The sequence below is a fragment of the Capra hircus genome, chromosome 15 (genome assembly GCF_001704415.2).
Source record: "Capra hircus breed San Clemente chromosome 15, ASM170441v1, whole genome shotgun sequence".
NCBI classification, from domain to species: Eukaryota; Metazoa; Chordata; class Mammalia; order Artiodactyla; family Bovidae; genus Capra; species Capra hircus.
In genome coordinates, this window is record NC_030822.1 from 48741521 (window position 1) to 48763108 (window position 21588).

Consider the following 21588-nt stretch of genomic DNA (forward strand, 5'->3'; position numbering starts at 1 on the left):
AGGGCTGCTGCCTTCTTCAGCTCAGTCCTCGGATCAAAGCAAAACTGTCTGCTTGCATTTTCCAATCAGAATGGACATGCTAATTTATACTCCTTAATGTGTGATGGTAAGAGGCCCCTTCAATTAACTGAATTCTATAGCTGGCAAAATAAAAGGTATACAAAGAGGCGCAGGCTGGAAGAGCCGAAATTCTCATTAAATCAAAAGGTCCAGTATTCATTACCTCATGCATCTGAGGCTAAACACTAAATATGGGGATCATCAAAGGAGGTTTAATGGGTTAAATTGAGAATATAATCTAATTAAAACATTAGACATGGCAAATAGTTCTTTGATATTCATCTAAAGGTTTCATTAAAAATGGGTGCTTGAGGTTTGTATGCTAGATTATCAATTTTAAGTAGAGACGGCATCCTTGGTACTGCTTCAAAGTGTCACCATTGTGTGGAAGCCCGGGAAATGGGAGAAGACATTGCCGCCAGGTGACAGGTTGGGGATCCGGGGTAAGGCCAATCAGGTTTCATGAGAGTGGTTTCGATCATTGTCTGGATGGCAAAAAAGAAAGTGTAGGGATTAATTTAGAAGGCAGATTTGCCACAGAGAAAAAAGTCCATTTGGAGCCCAAATTATTTCATGTAGATATCTACAGGGATTTTACTCACTGGACATTCGTTTTCTTCTTCCTTCTCCTGTATAAACAGCTTCTCAAAGGATAACTGGTATACTTGGTGGATTTTAAATTTCTGAAGGTTATTTCTCCCACTGTCAAATTTGTGCCCTTAGGATACCAACTGTTTAAGCATCTCTTGCAAACAGCTTGGGACTCCAGTGAGAAGAGGTGCTCTGAAAAGCCAGTCTGGCAGCCTCCATATCCGGTCGGGTCTCTCTGAGCTCATTAAAGAAAATTTCTGACATCTTATCAGATATTTCCAGGGCGTCACTAAATATATTTGCCTGAGATATTCACATCATTGTAATCCTCTCGACCTGTTAGAGTTGTTTAATAGTGGAAGACCATTTATTCAGCTTATTGAAAATTAATTACTTACATGGCTCGGGTTTGCAAGGGTACAATGAAAAGGCAGTGGAGAGGCAGCAGGGGAGATAAACCTTGCCGCCAAATTCTTTTTTCTTCTCTTCATTTTACCCAAAGAGGTTCTATATTGCGTGGTGGAGAGAGCTGAAAAATCTGTGCACTTTGCATCTTATTGCATCTCACACTGTGATATTTTCATAACCTTTTGGGAAAGCCTCAAGTTTCTAGCTTTTCCACTAAATCAAAATCAAGTAACGAAACACGAAGAATGGGAATCTTTAAGACAGACGGGGAAATAAAATGAACAAATGAAAGAATGAATAAATTGATGAATGAAAGAAAAATCTATCCAAACCCTTTTGCTTTCCATTGAATGGATGTTTGCCTAGGAAATGGAGACATTTTGTGTTTTCTCAGTACCTTTGTGAGAAAGATGTGTGGTTTTGCTTAATGAAGTGAGAAGGCAGTAGAAACAAATACTGTACTTAGTCTGGAGGCTGTGGGTTGAGGAGACAGTTCTGAAAATCAGATTTTTAGCTACTCTGAGATCCTACTTCCATATGCTTTAAAAAGTGGAAGGAATATCTAAGTAAAAATTTTATTAGAATACATATTTCTCCTTTTCTTGCCTTTATAGTACAGAAATTTTATCTGACAATGTAAAAAATTTCTTATAATCAAGGATATAGAATGGGAGTGAGACATTGGATAAACAAAATCTGCAATGAAAAAGCATCACTTCGTGCTATTGTTTTAAATCCTGTTTCGCTAGGAAAACAGCTAAGCAAATGGAGCACTCATGTATCTTTTTGTCTTTCTGTTTTTACCCATTAGGAATAGAAGTTATGAAAATGTAGTTAGCACTAGGGAGAGGTCCTATAGTCATCCTGTAGAATACTTGAGAGTTAGATGAAATGTGTATTATTGTTGTTCAGTCATTAAGTTGGTGCCCGACTCTTTGTGACCCCATGGACTGCAGCACGCCAGGCTCCCTGTCCTTCACTGTCTCTCACATTCAAGGTTTATTCTTGATAGGAAAAGACAATCTTTAAAAAGGCATGTTTAGGAAAGCAATTTTAATTTTTCCTTAAGAACTTTATGTTTTCAAGTGCAACTTCTAATCTAATGGTAATGTATGTTTGGAAGCACATCTTGGAGAGAATTAGTTAAACTTGTACTGATATGTGCAGACTGTCACCCAAATTCAATTCATTTTTTATGCAATTTTTCAATCAGTAATTAAAAAAGAATCCCCCCTGAATTTATCCTGTCTGATATTATAGACTAGTTGCTATCAACTCCAAGTTCTCAATTAGCTCCAGTGTTGTTCTAATTACTGGATGTGTTTTCAAACAACTCCCAGCTAATAACTGCTGGGATGAAGAGTCATTTTCTCACTATAGAGCAGGCTGTGTGTGCTCATGTTTGCCGCGATGTTTTGACAATGATTCATTAACCAATAATAAGGCCCCGATTGGAACCATTAGACTTTGGTGCTTTTGCTATGCTTACCTTTTATTTTATTCCTCAATATTGTCTTTTCTTGAGTTGGTTTCTAGATAACTCCCAGGAGACTCCTTACCATACAGAACAATATCATGAAGACAGCTGTCATTAAATTCAGCTACTTGTCCAAAAGCTCCCTCTAGGAGGATGCTCTTGTTGGAAAATCAAGATGGAAAAACGTCACAAAAGGAGCTATAATAGGAGAACATACATGGTTTAAAGGTCCTTTATTTATACCAGCTCGCAGCAGCAGCATAGAGATTAGGCCCTATGTCTTTCAATGGCTTATTTAACATCTGGTCAAATCCAGGCCCTCCATCATTTTATCACTCAGGTTTATAGTTTTGTGCCCTCTGATAGGCAGGTTCTTTTTTTTTTTTTTTTTTTTTTAGGCAGGTTCTTTTTATTTCCTAAATATCTGAAACAGAAACACTATAAAAATTGGTTACTGATCCACTTGGGTCTATGGAAGATCAGTGTTATTAGTACAATTTTCTCAAAAGGAGGAGTCAACAAGTGTTTGTCATTCACTGTTCTTGCAGAATCTCTGTCCTGTCCTTGTGTCATGACATTCTGCTGGATCTTATGGTTGTGGGATGACTTGGGGTCAGATGAAGCCTACTTTGAGCTGTTCTTTGATTTCAACCCCCAAACTTTCAGCAAATATGTTCTTTTTTTTTTTTTTTAGCCAAAGTCATTTTAGATGTTACCTGTCACTTTCAGTATTTGGGTACAAAGAACTTTTTAAAAAAGCAAGCGTCCCATTTTTAAAAAGTTATTTGTGGCTGTGCAGGCTTTTGTCTAGTTGCAGAGAGTTGGGGCTACTCTCTAGTTGTGGTGTGTGAGCTTCTCATTGCAGTGGCTTCTCTTCTTGGGGAGCATGGGCTTTAGACACGCAGGCTTCGGTAGTTGGGGCACACAGGCTGTAGAGAACAGGCTCAATAGTTGTTGCTTATTTGCATAGGCTTAATTACTCCGGGGTATGTGAGATCTTCCTGAAATCGTTTCTCCTGCATTGGCAGGTGGATTCTTTACCACTGAGCCACCAGGGAAGCCCCTGTGTACAAAGAATTTTAATTGTACTAGGGTCATACTTACTGGATGGTAAAGCCTTGCTTTGGATGTACAGTCTCTGGGAAATGTTGATATCAACTGATTCATTGAACCTGCTTCAGTGGAGTGTGGGTTCTAAATGGCATTGATATGTGTGAACGTGCCTGAAGGATTTAATGCTTAGACTGAGAGAAATGCTTAGGGGAGGTTTTTAAATGTTCTTGGAAAACAAACAAACAAACCTGTAATAGCATCTCATTTATTGGTCAACATTTGAGTTGCGTTGTAGATGTCTCTTACAACTTTATCAGTGTAGTAATGAAGTTGCCAAATTGTGCATGTTAAAAAGGCAAGATAGGTAATAATGCATATTTCTAAAAATGGAACTTAATGGTGGAAGTTCACATCTCAATTTGAAATATATAGCTAATTCCTCTTTGCTCACACAGAGAAACAAGAGCTCTCTCTTTCCACAGTCGATCAATCCAACGTGCCGGCCTTGCTGTTCAAAGACTGGAGTTTAGACCTGCCTGCTCTCCCACTGTAGGACTGAAGGGTTTCAGAGGCACACCCTTTCTTGATCATCATTGCCTCTTCTGAAAAATCGACACTTGAATAAGATAAAGCCCTTCCAAGCTCTAAATTCCTTTAAGATAATTTAATAGAAATGGAATATTTAAATAACTTACCCTGTCCCTTTACATATGGAAATATGGAAATATCTTTATATGCATTATTTCCTTTATCTTCCAGAGCAAGTTTAAATTTAAGGCCATTTAGGGAAAAAAATCATTCTAGTTTATGTTTGGAGAAGGCAGTGGCACCCCACTCCAGTACTCTTGCCTGGAAAATCCCATGGACGGAGGAGCCTGGTGGGCTGCAGTCTATGGGATGGCAAAGAGTCAGACACGACTGAGCGACTTCACTTTCACTTTTCACTTTCCTGCATTGGAGAAGGAAATGGCAACCCACTCCAGTGTTCTTGCCTGGAGAATCCCAGGGATGGGGGAGCCTGGTGGGCTTCCGTCTATGGGGTCGTACAGAGTCGGACACGACTGAAGCGACTTAGCAGCAGTAGCAGTTTATGTTTTTAGAAAAATCTTTGAACATGTAACCTGAAGGGTCTGCTTCTTTTATAAATATGTTTTAGGAGCAGCTTGGGATATGATTTTCCTGAACTAACTCCTCATATATGCTCTGATTTCCCCAACACTGCTGAACCAGGGTGCTTCAACTTACTGTTTATCTTCAGATACTTGTTATCGTTCCATACCTTCAATTCTGTTTCCAGTAGGAAATTAAATTTGGTACAGGCAGTCTTTCTACCATGTTGTGGTATATGTAGATGTATACAACATAGGAATTTCCAAAGCTAGTCCTTATGCCACCTGTAGAGATAAACAGATTTGCCTGGAGAATTCCATGGACAGAGGAGCTTGGCTACAGCCTATGGGGTTGCAGAGATGGACATGACTGAGTGATTAACACCATACTGTACTATTGTTAAATGTGTCCATTTCTGGATATAGCCATCTAAGAATGCAATGCCCACCTAGTACAAGCAAGTCAGAAAAATTAAATCCTCCAGTAAATTAAGACCTGGGAACTTTACACTGTGTATTGAGTTTCAAAAGATTTTTTAAAAACTAAAAAAAATTTATTAATATTGACATTCAGTAGTACACAGTGGGATGTTTTTGTCTTACCCAGTGTTTTTGTGTGAAAGCACACACCTGAGGATATTTTAAGATATTTGTGATGGCAAGATGGTCAGCACATTTATAACGTTGAGTAAGTAGCTTTGAGAAAGAGTGTCTCAGAGTTGCCTAATTTGAGCGTTCCTGGCCTTGGTAGATTTCTGATTAATGTCTTGATGCTCTGTTAGAACAGCATTGAGATTGCTTTTGCTTGAGTGAGCACATCTGAAGCACTTTGATTTAAAAGATTTTATCCTTTAAAATATTGAGAGATGTTAGAAATATTTTGGAAACGACATCTCAAAATTTACCTGTGTTTAGTCCCATTCGAGTTCTTTCAATAGAAACCGAAGTGTTCTTTTTTTTTTTTCTTATCAGAAAAACAAGAAATAAACGCAAGTAGATACATTTATTTCTGGGTAACTTCAAGAGTTTCATTATGCTGAGAAAGGGTAGCCATCATTTTAGAAATTAGAAGAGCTGATAGAAAACTAGAAGGTTTTATTCCCTAGTTCTTATTCAGCCCCAGTTTTAACTGATTTTGAAAATAAATAATTAAAATAGTTTTTCTTCCTGGAAAGTAAAATATGGCACCGTATTGTAATTAGGTCTCCATATTTTAAATCCTATACAAAGCAAACATGGGCTGCAGTTAGATGATGACGCCAGCTCATCACTTAGTGCAGAGCAGTTAAAATTGGAGTTTCTCTCCTCCATGTCCTTTCCCCGAGTGTCTCTGGTCTCCAATACACATGCTGTCTATACAATGTGAAGGACTTTAAAAGCAGCCACAGCCTGTTTTTCCCTTTCGTGTCTGTTCTGTAGCACTTCCAGCAGTGAGATTTCAGGTAAGGTGTCTTCTTTTCCAGCATGGGTTGGAGTTTTCTTTTCTTTTGAGGCTTGATCACTCAGATTTGAAGGTTTGGGTTTGGGGATGGTCTTAGCATATTCCAAAGCCTAAAAGCATATAAAAGTTTATTTGAGATGGGAATGGAGCCCTGGATTCCTTAAATCTAGTCTTAGAAAAGGTTTATTGATAATATAAATGGAGACTGTTGCTACAGGTAATATACAAAGACATAGGTGGAAATGGAGACCAAATGGAAAATACAAATAATGCAGTATAACACACAGTTTAAATAAAATTAACCAAGTAATGATATGCTGTGGAAAAAAATAGTTGAAGACTGATACATACAGTTGTGCCTTTGGATGTTTTCTTTATAAAACTGAGCTTTATTAAAGTGCTTGAAAATAGATTTCTTATGTGTTTGATCTATTTAGCTTCTGGCAGTCTTATTAAAACCAAACCTCTATTAAGGAGATATTAACAGACCTTTCCATCCAAAGAGGACTTGTTATAGCTTGAGACCAAAGACATCACTGTAGTTGAGATAAAATTGAGCCTCCATTATTATACCAACTATTCTTTTTTCTGGCTCTTAGACCTCTAGCAAATATTCTTTAGAGGTTGAAAAGTATTTTTTCTTTTTTTTTTTTGGTATACCTATAGAAACCTGGATACTGAAAAAAGGCAGTCTTTATTCAGGGCTGTCAGTTCTGAAAGGCATTACAATAAAAATGAGATCACTAAATATGATTTCTAAATCTGCCTTTATATGTTTTAACACTTTTTTAAAATTAAAAATAGAAGTATAGTTAATTTACAATGTTATTTTAGTTTCAGGTATATAGCAAAGTGATTCTGTTTTATATACATATATATGTGTGTGTATATATATATATACATACATACACACACTTTTTCAGATTCTTCCCCATTATGGGTTATTACAAGATACTGAATATAGTTCCCTGTGCTATACAGTAGCTCCTTGTTGTTTATCTATTTTATATGTAGAAGTGTGTATATGTTAATCCCAAACTCCTAATTTATCTCCCCTCCCTAGTTTTACATTTTAGTAAGAGTTTCCTGAGAGCTGAAATGGGGATAGATACAACATATATAAGTTCTGGAAGGGAGAAAATTCCCAAAACAGAAAAACTCCAGACTTCTCTGTGTGGGTAGGTGACTTCTGTTGGAATTTCTAATTATAGACTTGCTGCCTTGAATTTTTCATGAAAAAATAATGGTTTGGAGAAAAAAGAAAAAGTGGCACCATGGAAACTCAATCAAGAGGACTGAGGTCTTCAAGGTCTGAGGAAGAAAGGCAATAGATAGAAAACATGAGAGTCTGTGAAAGAGAACACGAAGTACAAATACCTAAAAGCACCAAAGGGTCACTTGCCCCTCATGCAAAGGGTCTCACGTCCTTGCTGGGACTGAGGCAGCAACTTGTACTGCAAAGCTCGGTGTCCCCATAGAACGTATTTCATTCACATTACAACTTAGAGTTGGATGGCTTCTGAGAGAGAGAACATTCTGTATTTTAAGAAATAATTTTTCTTGGGTTGTTGTTCAGTCGCTCAGTCATGTCTGACTCTTTGCGACCCCGTGGGCTGCAGCACTTCAGGCTTCCCTGTCCTTCACTATCTCCCAGAGTTTGCTCAAACTCATGTCCATTGAATCAGTGCTGCCATCCAACCATCTCATCCTCCTTCTCCTGCCCTCAATCTTTCCCAGCATCAAGGTCTTTTCCAATGAGTCAAGTCTTTGCATCAAGTGGCCAGAGTATTTTCTTAGGTAGAGGAACCTATATCTATTGTACCATTCCTTAGGAAAAATGTAGGGAGTGAACTTGAAACCATGAAGAACTTTCCTCCGACACTGGCACCCAGAGATGGCAAGAAGATGCTAATTTCTTAAAACTTATTTAGTGGTAGAGAAGGAAATTGATGGTTAATCAGGATTACTAGTTTCTTTTAGAAAGAAAACCACCTAAGCATTCAATTCTTGTGTGACAAACTTGAAATGCTAGGAGGAGAACACATGGAGGACTAAAAATAATAGTGACCCTCAGGGGAAAAAGAGACTCTAACCTTCCAGCAGCATATGTGGGTGTATCACTCTTACATCAATATCTGTGAATGACAGGGTGCTGCAGGAATGCTAGTGGCTAAAACATCCTCTGTGTTCCAAAGATGTGGGGAATTTAAGTCATGAGGTCACACAGATTTCCTTTTAATTCTAATTGAACAGAGAACTGCCTTGGTGAGAGTTTCTTACCTTCTGCCGTGGGACAGCAGATTTATTTTCAGTAACTGCTGTTTGTGGCTTTGGGGGGATGGATAGTGCCTTCATGTTGTATTCCTTCACTTGTTTAGCATATTCCTTTTGCTGTATTAATTTCTGCATCTGTTCAGAGAAGCGCAGGGAGAGTGACTCACAGGTCCTGCTAGATCGCTCTGTTCTCTCTTTCAAGTGACACTAATTTTAGTGAGCTGGGCATACAGTATCATTAGCACAGGGGAAATGGGATTACCACGTGTGACAGCAGAGAAATGGTTAAATTAATGTTTCTCTTAGAAATCATTCTCTCTCAAGGGGGGACTAATACACCCAGTGTTCCTTTAACAGGGGCTAAATCACATTCAGCCTCTGCTTTGTTGCATTTACCCAATTTATATTCATTCTTGCGTCCAACTTTGAACTCTACTCTCTTTTTATGCCTTGAGTGCAACTGCAGTTAAAACACATTAAATGAAGATCTCCTTTCACTAGAGGAAAGAGAGTAAAATGGATGCACTTTTCATGGGTTGGGAAACTCTTACCCTGAGTGTCTTCTCTGTAGCCACTCTTGAGTATTATAAAGATAACTCTATTGGGAAAGCCCAACAACCACATAACACACACATCTCTTTTCATGGGCATGTGCCCCACTTTTCTGTTTGGGCCTTTAAAACTGACTTAAAAGGTGGATACATAAAACAACATTGGCTGAGTAATTGTATTTCATGGTAGGAGGAGTGCCTGGGGCTTATTATTAATACCAGTGCTATTTCAGAGGGGTGTCTATTCAGAGGGAGATTGTTTGAATTAGAACTTGCTTCCGGGGGTCTCTCTATACAGTTCTGCTGGAAGACAAAGGACAGATCTGAGCCTGGAAATACTGTAGGTACCTCCCACTCACTTTGTCTCTGATGGACTCAAGGTCAGGTCCGAGGCCTCCAAGTTTCACGTCTCTGTTCTGATAACCTTTCAGCTTGGAGCTCTTGAAAATACAATCAAAGAGAGAGTTTTTTTTAGAGACTTGTATGTTCCCCCCCCCCACCCCTTCCAAGTTGTCGTAGCCACGTGAGAAAGGGGAGAAGCGAAATGAAGACTGGTGGCCTGCGTGGACCTCGGGGGAGTGGGTGTGTCCTGACAGTTCTTCCATTTTAATGGTCGTCATTGATAACAGTGTCCTTGGTAATTTGTAGCTGGTGGGCTGACATGTGTGGACTTTTCCACTTCTGCAATAAAAAACACTGAAATTCTGAAAATTATAAATAAAAAATTTCACGTGAGTAAAGTGCTGCTTTGTTATTAACTTTTTTAAAAACCGTTTTTTCCTACTTTTTTAGTTTAAATATTTAAAAACTTTTTTACAACGTTGTGTTGGTTTCTGCCATACAACAATGTGAATCAGCTCTAATTATACATACATTCCTTTCCTCTCTAGCCTTCCTCCTCTCCCCCAGTCCCATCCCTCCAGGTCATCACAGAGCACCAGACTGGGCTTCCTGTGCTACACAGCAGCTTCTCACCAGCTCTCCTTCTTAGACCTGATAGTATGTGTATGTTGATGCCACTCTCTCCCTCCCCGACTGTGTCCACAAATCCATTCTCTCCATCTGTGTCTCCATTCCTTCCCTGAAAATAGGTTCATCAACATAATTTTCCTAGATTCCACATAGATATGCTAATATACTATATTTGTTTTTCTCCTTCTGACTTGACTCTGTATAATACGCTCTAGGTTCATCCACCTCACTAGAACTGGCTCAAATTCATTCTTTTCTTATGGCTGAATAATATTCCACTGGGTATGTGTACCACATCATCTTTATTCATCTGTCAGTGGACATTTAGGTTGCTTCTGTGTCCTGGCTATTGTAAACAGTGCTGCTTTGAACATTGGGGTACATGTGTCTTTTTCAATTATGGTTTCCTCAGGGTGCATGATCGGTAGTGGGGTTGCTGGGTCATATGGTAGATTTGTTATCAATATTTTTAACATGACAGACACATTCCTACTCTGCTGCTACTATGACAAGTATGTCTAGTTTTGCACCGTTCACTGAACCAAATGATCTCCCTGGAAGAGGCTATCTATCAATAAATGATTCAGATAAGCATACCGCTTCAAAGGGAGAGTGCCCTGTCTGATGTTAAGATTCAAAAGAACGGAAACATGTAAAGCTTAAGAGTCTAAGGAAGACCCACTGAGAAATTCATTGTATTCAGTGTGATTCTGGATATGTTGAAGGGTACAGGTAATTTTGATTCCCTTGTGTCTCAGCTGTTAAACAATCCACCTACAATGCAAGAGACCTGGGTTCAATCCCTGGGTGGGAAGATCCCAGGAGCAGGGAAAGACTACCCACTCCAGTATTCTGGCATAGAGAATTCCATGGACTGTATAGTCCATGGGATCGCAAAGAGTCAGACACGACTGAGCAACTTCCGCTTCACTTCACAGGTAATTTTATATGATAACTATTATCACTATTGCATATTTAAAGGGATGATACAAAACAAGGCCATTTAATTATTAAATTATGACACGTGAGCACAGTAGTAGGCAGGAAAAATACTAAGGTGCTCCTGATAGTAGGACAGATTGAGATTTTTCCCAAATTCCTGCTTTTGACAGGAAATCTGACTTGTTATTTGCAGCAGATGCCCTTGTGGTAACCATGTCCTTTAATTTGTGGGCTCCTTTGGTTGTCTTCCTTGGGAAGGGTGCATGCATGCTAAGTCACTTCATCATGTCCAACTCTTTGCAACTCTGTGGACTGTGGCCCCTCAGACTCCTCTGTCCTTGGGACTCTCCAGGCAAGAATACTGGAGTGGGCTGCCATGCCCTCCTCCAGGGGATCGTCCTAAGCCAGGGATTGAGCCCCTGTCTCCTAACATCTCCTGCACTGGCTGTCAGGTTCTTTACCACTAGTGCCGTCCGGGAAGGGTAGGAAGGACGATGCCAAAGAGATGGTTTGGGTGACAGTAATGATCTTGGGGCACATTGAAATTGGTGCTTAGAATAAACAGCCATACCGTGGAGGTGGCAGTTCTGAACTGTACATGGTACCACCTATTTATATGCTAATGACAAGGCATTTTTCTAAATGTTGAAAGTTCCTGTTAATTATTGAAAAGTGAAAGTAAAAGTAGCTCAGTCAAGTTTGACTCTGTGACCCCATGGATTATACAGTCCATGGAATTCTCCAGACCAGAATACTGGAGTGGGTAGCCTTTCCCTTCTCCAGGGGATCTTCCCAACCCAGGGACTGAACCGAGGTCTCCCACATTTACCACAAGGGAAGCTTAAGAATACTGGAGTGGGTATATACACTATATCTATTGTGTTCTTTCCTAAGAGAGAATTTGGCAGAGATAGTCAAGAGACTTTAAAAATGGAACATTTCATCATATAGTTACTGCATATAATTCTCAAATCTCAACAGTGAATTTACATATACACATGGATCAACTGTTACTTCTCACAGGGACTATTAACTGACTACCTGGAGGTCAGATCACTTAGCTTCTCCATTGCTATTTCCCAGGCTTAGAGCCAAATTCTCTCTTTCCCAGATCCCAGCACTGAGCTCTGGCCTTTGAGATGTGAGCTAGAGGGTGCATCTTGGAAAACTTTTATTCAGACTGCGACAGCCCCTCCCCTTTCCCTTGATCTTGTCTTGAATGTGGATGTAATTTCTGGAGCTAACCGCACTCTTGAGGCCAGGAAAGGGAAAAAAGAACAAGAGAATCATAAATACTGGTTCTGATGTTTTGAGCTCTGGAAGCACCAGTGCAACTACCTACTTGTAACTATATGTAAGAAGAATGAACTCAAGAATTTTTCAAGTTGTTGTAAATAGCAATTCTATGACTTGTAGCTGAAGGCAATATTTCTATGGTCCTACAGAATTTTTATGGTACATCTTGGGGCTTCAAAGGGCCAAAGTCATGTGCCATTTAGGCAATAGTTCTACAGTGCAAGGATGAAAGTTCTGTAAATAGTATTTGCATTATTAGAATGTTAATATAACATTATATTATATAATGACATTTATAGTCAAAACTCTTTCAGTGCATCTAATCCTAAAAGATCAAAGAAGATCCTTTCTTAAAGAAGGCTTTGTTGTTGTTCAGTTGCTCAGTTGTGTCCAACTTTTTGTGACCCCATGGACGGCAGCACACCAGGCTTCCCTGTCCTTCACTGTCTCCCGGAGTTTACTCAAACTCATGTTTACTGAATCTATGATGCCATCCAACCATCTCATCCTCTGTTGCCCCCTTCTCCTCCTGCCCTCAATCTTTCCCAGCATCAGGGTCAAAGAAGGCTTTGGACTAAAATGACTAGAATATTAATAACATTACGTATATAGAAGAAACAGTGTTCACTGAAGCCACTTAAAAATCATAAATCTCCTTTAAGAGAATGGAGTCATCACCCAGAAAAACCACTACAGCTGCTTCCTGCCCTTTAGATGTGTCTGCTCCTACTTTTCTAAAATTGTCCCTATGCTACAAATTATTTTGTTATTTTTCACTGAGGTTAGCATGACACTGTATTTCCCTGCCACTGAATATTTTCTGTGTATAACATGCTATTGTCTCTTTGTAGTTGAATTATTTAGTGCTTTCTCCAAATGTTGAACATTTAAGATGTCCTAGGGATGAGCACAGGCCTCCCTTGTGACTCAGCTGGTAAAAAATCTGCCTGCGATGTGGGAGACCTGGGTTTGGTCCCTGGGGTGGGAAGATCCCCTAGAGGAGGGAAAGGCTACCCACTCCAGTATTCTGGCCTGGAGAATTCCATGGACTGTATAGATCATTATGGAACCCCAGCTGGGGTCCCCTATTCAGCACTGACTGGCCCCCATGCACACACACAGCAGCTGCTCCTCCAACCACACCCCTCCTCCTGCTCCCCACCACCCACAGCCCTTGACCCTGGCCAGCCTCCCCCAACACAGGCCACCAGATGGGCTCCTGAGACCCTCTCCCCGGCAAAAGGCTGTCTGTGTGCAGCTCATTCCACTGGGGGTGGAGAGTAGGAGGGTGTACGCTAGATTTTGGACTGGCAAATAGAGGCCTGGGGTTGGGGGTTAGTGTGCCTCAGTTTCCTCCCTAACAATGGAAATTTTATAATATCTGAAAACTGAGGGGACTTCCCTGGTGGCTCAGACAGTAAGAGTCCACCTGCAATACAGGAAACGTGGGTTCGATCCCTGGGTTGGGAAGATCCCCTGGAGAAGGAAATGGCAACCCACTTCAGTGCTCTTGCCTGGAGAATCCCTTGGAGAGAGGAGCCTGGTGGGCAACAGTCCATGGGGTCACAGAGTTGGACACAACTGAGTGACTGACACACACACACATACGCACACAGGGATGAGCACTGTCTGTGGGCCACTCATTATTTCTTCACAATTATTTCTTCTGTTCTCACTTCTCAATTATTTCTTCACTTCTCTGAAGAGAAATGAGATTATTGAAACAGAATTGTGAGCGTATTCAGGGCCATTCATGAACACTTCTGTTAAGGAGGCAGAAGAATGCTCCTTTTGTGCAGATCTTGATGATGCTGAGTATTATCACATTTTAAAACCTCTGCTGATTTTTAATAGGTGAATGAGCTCAGATATCCTATTCTTGGCAACTGCGAATTTGTTCTTTACCTGGCCGGTGTCACCTGTGCCATTGTTTTCAGCATAATCACTAAGTTACTATCTATTTGCCAAAGTAACCAAAGATGAAAAAGGAGGGAACCTACTCATGTCCAAGTCACAAATCCAATTTGTCCAAAACTGAGAGAAAGAAATGATTAGTGCCCAGAAATCACAGCCTTAGTCTGAAGCAGCTTAGCCTTAATCATCCCACCGACTCACAAAGACAGATTGTGAAGCATGAGTAATTGCTTATTGCTGCCCCGTCCAAGTTCTTACTATCAGCTGGATTGGATGTCATGACGGTCACAGGAAGACAGAACCGAGGGTCCAGTACTGCAGATTGACGTGAAAGAGAGAGTGTGGACCGAAAGGGGCATCTCCAAACGCTGCTGACCCCTTGACAGGGTGAGCTGCTGCCAGCGAAAATAAGAAGGGACGTTTCTCAAGGGAGCACCAGGGCTCCTGACAGAGTTTGTTCTGGGTGACCGGCAATGAAATATCCTGGATTCACTTGTTAGCCTCAAGTAATCTTGATTGGTTCTCAGTGCTGTAATTTTGTTTGATCCCTTTCCATCAAAAATCTTTTTAACAGCTTTATTGAGATAAAATTCACACACCACCACATTCACCCATTTGAAGTTGTACAAGTCAGTAGTTTTTAGTGTAGCTATCAAGCTGTGCAAGAGTCACCACAATCCAATTTTAAAACATTTTCATTATCCTAAAGAGACCCCATACCCATCAGCAATCACGCCCCTCCCCTCTCTCCCTCTAGCCCTAGGCAACCACTAATCTACTTTCTGTCTCTTCAAAAGGCTGTCATAGGCAAATAATCCCTAGAATTTACTTTGATTTACCTCTCGTTGGCTGTTACAAGACCAAAAGGTCACGACAGCATGATGCCCTCAAATTTTTAAAAATTACACCAACAATAATAGTCTCATTAGGTCTCCAAACGTGAGGAAAATAAAAGCACATTTTCAACAAATCTCCAGTGGGGTTCACTGCTAGTCCTTGTGTGAGATGCCCATGGGCTGACATTAGCCAACTCTGGCTCTAGTTGATGACTGACCAGGCCAGACCTGCCCCTTCGAACCGGTGTCCATGGGTCATGTCTTTGGCAGAGTTCAGCATAGGATTTCCTTGTGGAAGGTTTCTGCCATCCGTCCATCATGCTTCTCAAGCTAGAAGACGGACTTTTACTGTAAACTTGGGGCAAAAGCTGCCTGAACTGAACATGACATCAACTGTCCCCGGGAGGACTTGTGTCAACTCTGAGAGGTCATGCCCCGATGTGGGGGGACACTGCAGGACTCTCCCCCAGAACATTCCTCAGATGTGTAAGGGTGAGAGAGTTACTTAGTGATGGGATAGAAAACAATGTCTCCAATACTGGGGAACAGGAAGAGAAGGAGATTTGCTCTGCAGTTACTAAACTTAATCCAAATAAACCTCTTCTTAGAAGCAGTCGAGCAGCAATACCCAGATTGTCTGTGACAACAAACACACGAGTTAATTACTGTGGCTCAGCTCTGCACAGCTGTCAGAGAACTCCTTAAGCAGTTATTCTGTGCAGGTTGCAGTGGATATTTTTATACTGTTTATCATCCCTTGCGCTGGGTTAATCTCTCACTGCCTGACGTCTGGATTCAGTGGCATGGACAATGCTGAGTCTTCATAAATCAGTCACAATATAACTGCCAGGAGAAGAGGGACGGTGCTCAGGCCTATTATCTTGACAAATCCTCAGATTTTTACTGTGATTCAATTCAATTCCCTTGGAGACCAAGAGATTTGCTTTGACTGGGAAATGGGCCTGATCTGGGTAATGAGTCCCTGTGTCTGGGGCCCCGGCTACCTGCTGTCCTATACAAATAGCTTGGTTCTCAATCATTGTAGCTTTTGGAATGGTTCCCCGGACAAAGAGTGCTTCTTTGTCTTTGTCGGATGTAGGCTGAAGGTCTTGGATGGAGAAAATGGGTATGAGTGGATTGTAACATCCCCGAGAGAGAGCAAGAGGGGAGGGATTTCCCAAGTTTAAAGAGGGCTTGGGAAGCAGTAAGTGGAAGTTCTCTTTCTTCCTCTTCCCTCTCTTCCAGATCTTAGGTGTCTGGTGATACCCACCATCACCTGGGCCTATCCTTTACCCTCCCAGGTAAAATGCAAATTGAGACTACAGGAGGAGAAGGAAGGGAAGGGAAATGAACATCTAGTTGCATCTATTCTTCACTAGGTACTAAGCTAAGGTTTTGGGGTTTCCTTGGTGGCTCAGTGGTAAAGAATCCATCTGCAAGTGTAGGAGATGCAGGAGACAGGGGTTTGATCCCTGGGTCAGGAAGATCCCCTGGAGGAGGAAATGGCAACCTACTCCAGTATTCTTGCCTGGAGAATCCCATGGACAGAGGAGCCTGGCAGGCTAGTCTATGGGGTTGCAAAGAGTTGAACATGACTTAGTGACTAAAACAACAACAATCTAATGTTTTAAAATGGTATTTCATTTAACTGTCAAAGGAAATCTACCAAAAGAACAACTCTTAATTGCTCAAATGGGGAACTAGGGGCTCAGGTGAATTAATAACTTGCCAAGTTATGCAGAGATTAGGTGATGGAAATTTAGAAATGGCCAAGTATGCAACTTCCACTGATCCCTGCTCACTAGAAATTGAGCTAAAATAATCCACAGTTGGTAGGAACCCTAACCCAGAAGGTTCTCATCCAAAGTGGTGTGTTTGAACTCTTTCTTAGGCCCTGATAACTCATAAGTTCTAGAGGGACGGGACATCCTCATCTTGAGAATGTGCTGGTTCCTAAGCTCTGAATACATTTCCCCATAGAAGTAATAATACACATGGTGTCTGGCTTCCTAGTCCAGTGTACAAACTCTATTCTGTTTATGAAGTACTTGAAAACAGTACTAATTGTACCTCAGAAAATAACTGTAATGTAACCTAAGCATATAATGATGTTTCAGTGGAAAAATAAGTTACTTATGATCCCAGGAACACATTTCTTCTTAATACTGTAAAACTGGGGATTATCCCAGCTCCAAACAACTGGTCGTGGTCTCCATGGCCTGGACAAGAATTAGGACAGAGGATGTGAGGGAAGGTCAGACAAGGAGCTCAAGGAGCCCTTGGGTGGGGGTATGGGAACAAGTGGTGGTAAGGACCCTGGGTTGTGAGCAAGTTGAAGACCTGGGCTGTGTGGGCTCTTGGGTGGGGGCTGTGGCAGTGGGCTGAGGTGTTTCATGTCCATCAACCTCTGAGGTCCTCTCTTAGGAGGACACAGCAAGCTGGTCCTCCTTTCCTTCTCTGTAATATTAGAACTGTCATTCTAGTCCACTTTCCCTTGTTTTCTTTAAGGCCACCATTTCCTTTTTTTCTGAGGCTCCCACATGAGCTTTTAGCTCACGACCCCCTATACCTGGTGTGCTCTGCATCTATCTGCTCTGTATGACATAGCCACAACAGTCTTTCTAAAAAGGCTAAGCTGAATATAGGAAAGTTGCAGGATATAAAATTAATGCACAGAAATCCCTTGCATTCCTATACACTAACAATGAGAAAACAGAAAGAGAAATTAAGGAAACAATTCCATTCACCATTGCAATGAAAAGAATAAAATACTTAGGAATAAAGCTACCTAAAGAAACAAAAGACCTATATATAGAAAACTATTAAAACACTGATGAAAGAAATCAAAGAGGACACAAATAGATGGAGAAATATACCATGTTCATGGATTGGAAGAATCAATATAGTGAAAATGAGTATACTACCCAAAGCAATCTATAGATTCAATGCAATTCCTATCAAAGTACCAACAGTATTTTTCAGAGAACTAGAACAAATAATTTCACAATTTGTATGGAAATACAAAAAACCTCGAATAGCCAAAGCAATCTTGAGAAAGAAGAATGGGACTGGAGGAATCAACCTGTGTGACTTTAGGCTACACTACAAAGCTACAGTCATCAAGACAGTATGGTACTGGCACAAAGACAGAAACATAGATCAATGGAACAAAATAGAAAGCCCAGAGATAAATCCACACACCTATAGACCCCTTATCTTTGATAAAGGAGGCAAGAATATACAATGGATTAAAGACAATCTCTTTAACAAGTGGTGCTGGGAAAACTGGTCAACCACTTGTAAAAGAATGAAACTAGAACACTTTCTAACACCATACACAAAAATAAACTCAAAATGGATTAAAGATCTAAACATAACACCAGAAACTATAAAACTCCTAGAGGAAAACATAGGAAAAACACTTTAGGACATAAATCATAGCAGGATCCTCTATGGAAATAAAAGCAAAAATAAACAAATGAGACCTAATTAAACTTAAAAGCTTTTGCACAACGAAGGAAACTCTAAGCAAGGTGAAAAGACAGCCTTCAGAATGGGAGAAAATAATAGCATATGAAGCAACTGACAAAGAATTAATCTCAAAAATATATGAGCAACTCCTGCAGCTCAATTCCAGAAAAATAAATTACCCAATCAAAAAATGGGCCAAAAAACTAAACAGACATTTCTCCAAAGAAGACATACAGATGGCTAACAAACACATGAAAAGAGGATCAACATCACTTATTATCAGAGAAATGCAGATCAAAACCACAATGAGGTACCATTTCCCATTGGTCAGAATGGCTGTTATCAAAAAGTCTACAAACAATAAGTGCTGGAGAGGGTGTGGAGAAAAGGGAACCCTCTTACACTGTTGGTGGGAATGCAAACTAGTACAGCCACTATGGAGAACAGTGTGGAGAGTGCTTTAAAAACTGGAAATAGAAGTGCCTTATGACCCAGCAATCCCACTACTGGGCATACACACCGAGGAAACCAGAATTGAAAGAGACACGTGTACCCCAATGTTCATCACAGCACTGTTTATAATAGCCAGGACAGGGAAGCAACCTAGATGTTCACCAGCAGACGAATGGATAAGAAAGCTGTGGTACATATACACAATGGAATATTACTCAGCTATTAAAAAGAATGCGTTTGAATCAGTTCTAATGAGGTGGATGAAACTGGAGCCTATTACACAGAGTGAAGTAGGTCAGAAAGAAAAACACCAATACAGTATATTAATGCATATATATGACATTTAGAAAGATGGTAACGATGATCCTATATGTGAGACAGCAAAAGAGACACAGATGTAAAAAACAGACTTTTGGACTCTGGGAGAAGGCAAGGGTGGGATGATTTGAGAGAATAGCATTGAAACATGTATATTATCATATGTAAAACAGATCTCCAGTCCAGGTTCGATGCATGAGACAGGGTGCTCAGGGCTGGTACACTGGGATGACCATGAGCGATGGGATGGGGAGAGGGTGGGAGTGGGGTTCAGGATGGGGAACACATGTACACCCATGGCTGATTCATGTGAATGTATGGCAAAAACCACCACAATATTGGAAAGTAATTAGCTTCCAATTAAAAAAAAAACAATAAAAAGGAATGTTAGTAGGATCTGGCTCTCTACTACAGAGGCTAAGAATAAGGTTCTAAATCTGATGAGTGCTAACCAGAAAACCACCTTCAGTTCTGTCATCACATGCTTTAGTGTTTCCATGTAAACTGCTGACTAAGGGGAAAGAGCCATTTAAACCACTAGCTATCTGTTAATCCATAAATCATCCGATGAACACATACACATTCTGGCCAAAAATGAGCAGCTAACGTGTCAGGGGGCTTACTGTAATTTCTTTGCAAGACCCTCATATGATCAGTATGTGACTGAACTGACAGTTAATTTTGTGTCTGTATCTTTTCACTTATCCACACACCAGAAAACATACTAATGAGCAATAACATAATCAAAAGCACAATAAAACAGAAGAGAAATAAAGCCCTCAATTAACCATCCATGACTGAAATTCTTCATATTTAACTGTAAAGCATATTATCCCTGTTCCTGATACTGAATCTGATAAAGTATCTGAAGCAGGACTAGTAATAGAATAGTTACTCGGGAAATATAACTGGTTAATAATAAATGGAGGACAGAAAAACATAAACAATAGGAAAGAATAAATGAAAGCCTCGTTTTTTACAGAGACCTTTATTTTCATTGAAAAGTATTTCTTCCCTCTGAACTCAAGAAGTGCTAAGGATTTGACCATTATAATTAAAACTGTCACCTTATTTGAATGTCTTTGACATGAAACTTTTCATTAGTATCTTTTGATGTCTTGTGACTATACCCCAATTTTTCACCCTAGTCCTTTTTGTCTCATCTCTTCTTTTCAGTTATTTTATTAACCTTCTGGTTATAAAAGTAATGCATGCTCAGTTAAAAAAAAAAACAGAAAATATCAACAGTTACGAACAGAAAATAAAGGTCAATGTTAATCCCATAAAATAAAATAAAAAGACTAAGCTAATTGTGGTTAAGATTCTTCAGTGCCTCCGGCTGACCGGCACCTCTACCCTCCAGCCTAGAGATTAGAGCCCTCATTCCACCAATGACAAGCAAGATACTGGCAGACCTACCCAACCCCCTCAACTCCCTGACCTATTTCTTCACTGTCATCTCTCAACACTCAAGCCTCCCAGTTTGAGCGACTGTGGTGAGCTTAGTCGCTCAGTTGTGTCCAACTCTTTGCAACCCCATGGACTGTAGCCTGCCAGGCTCCTCTGTCCATGGGATTCTCCAGACAACAATTCTGGAATGAGTTGCCATGCCCACTTCTTTACTGTCTGAGCCACCAGGGAAGCCCGTTTGAGTGACAGCAGCCTTGAATTGCTTCAGTTCCCAGTATGCTTTGTGTTCTCACGCGCTTCAGAACATTTGCTCACACTGGTCCTTCTGCCTGAAATGCTTTCAGTCTTTCTTCTTCTGTTAATTCGTGAACGTCCTCTCAGACACCTCACGATCACCCCTGAAACTCTGCTTGACCCCCAGGTGGGGATGTGTGCCCCCTCTGTGCTCCTCTGTGTCCACCCTGCCTCTCATATTTCAATATGATACTGAAGCCACGTGCCTGCGAGCCTTTCCCAGTTCCGGGTAATTGTCCACTCCTGCCACTCGTTCACTATACATCCCCCAGCACCTGACACCGGGTCCTGGAAGGAATTCAACACATATGTGTTGAGTTGAACTGAGGATGGCTTCCTAAATCTGCCTGAGAGTGGACGCTCCCCTGGATCCAGACTCTTGTGCCCCAGCTGCTGAGTGTCGTCTTCCGTGGCTCACAGTCGAGTCCCTCCCTGAGAACTGCCCTCACTCAGATGGAGTAGCCCAAAGTTACTACCAGATTAACAAAGTAGTAGCAATGGCACCCCACTCCAGTACTCTTGCCTGGAAAATCCCATGGACAGAGGAGTCTGGTATGTTGCGGTCCATGGGGTCGCTAACAGTCGGACACGACTGAGCGACTTCACTTTCACTTTTCACTTTCATGCATTGGAGAAGGAAACGGCAACCCACTCCAGTGTTCTTGCCTGGAGAATCCCAGGGACGGGGGAGCCTGGTGGGCTGCCGTCTATGGGGTCG

General features: G+C 40.9%; 1 protein-coding gene across 1 annotated transcript in view; it reads right to left on the bottom strand.

The window, feature by feature from the left end:
- The window catches only part of C15H11orf63 (chromosome 15 C11orf63 homolog), an 80728-nt gene continuing 64826 nt past the window's right edge, over positions 5687-21588 (bottom strand). The window contains exons 7-9 of the mRNA XM_005689564.3: positions 9324-9404; positions 8420-8548; positions 5687-6249 (exon numbers count right to left, since the gene is read on the bottom strand). Coding sequence (XP_005689621.2) covers positions 6052-6249; positions 8420-8548; positions 9324-9404 — 408 coding nt within the window. The 3' untranslated portion in view covers positions 5687-6051. The remainder of the gene's footprint in view (positions 6250-8419; positions 8549-9323; positions 9405-21588) is intronic.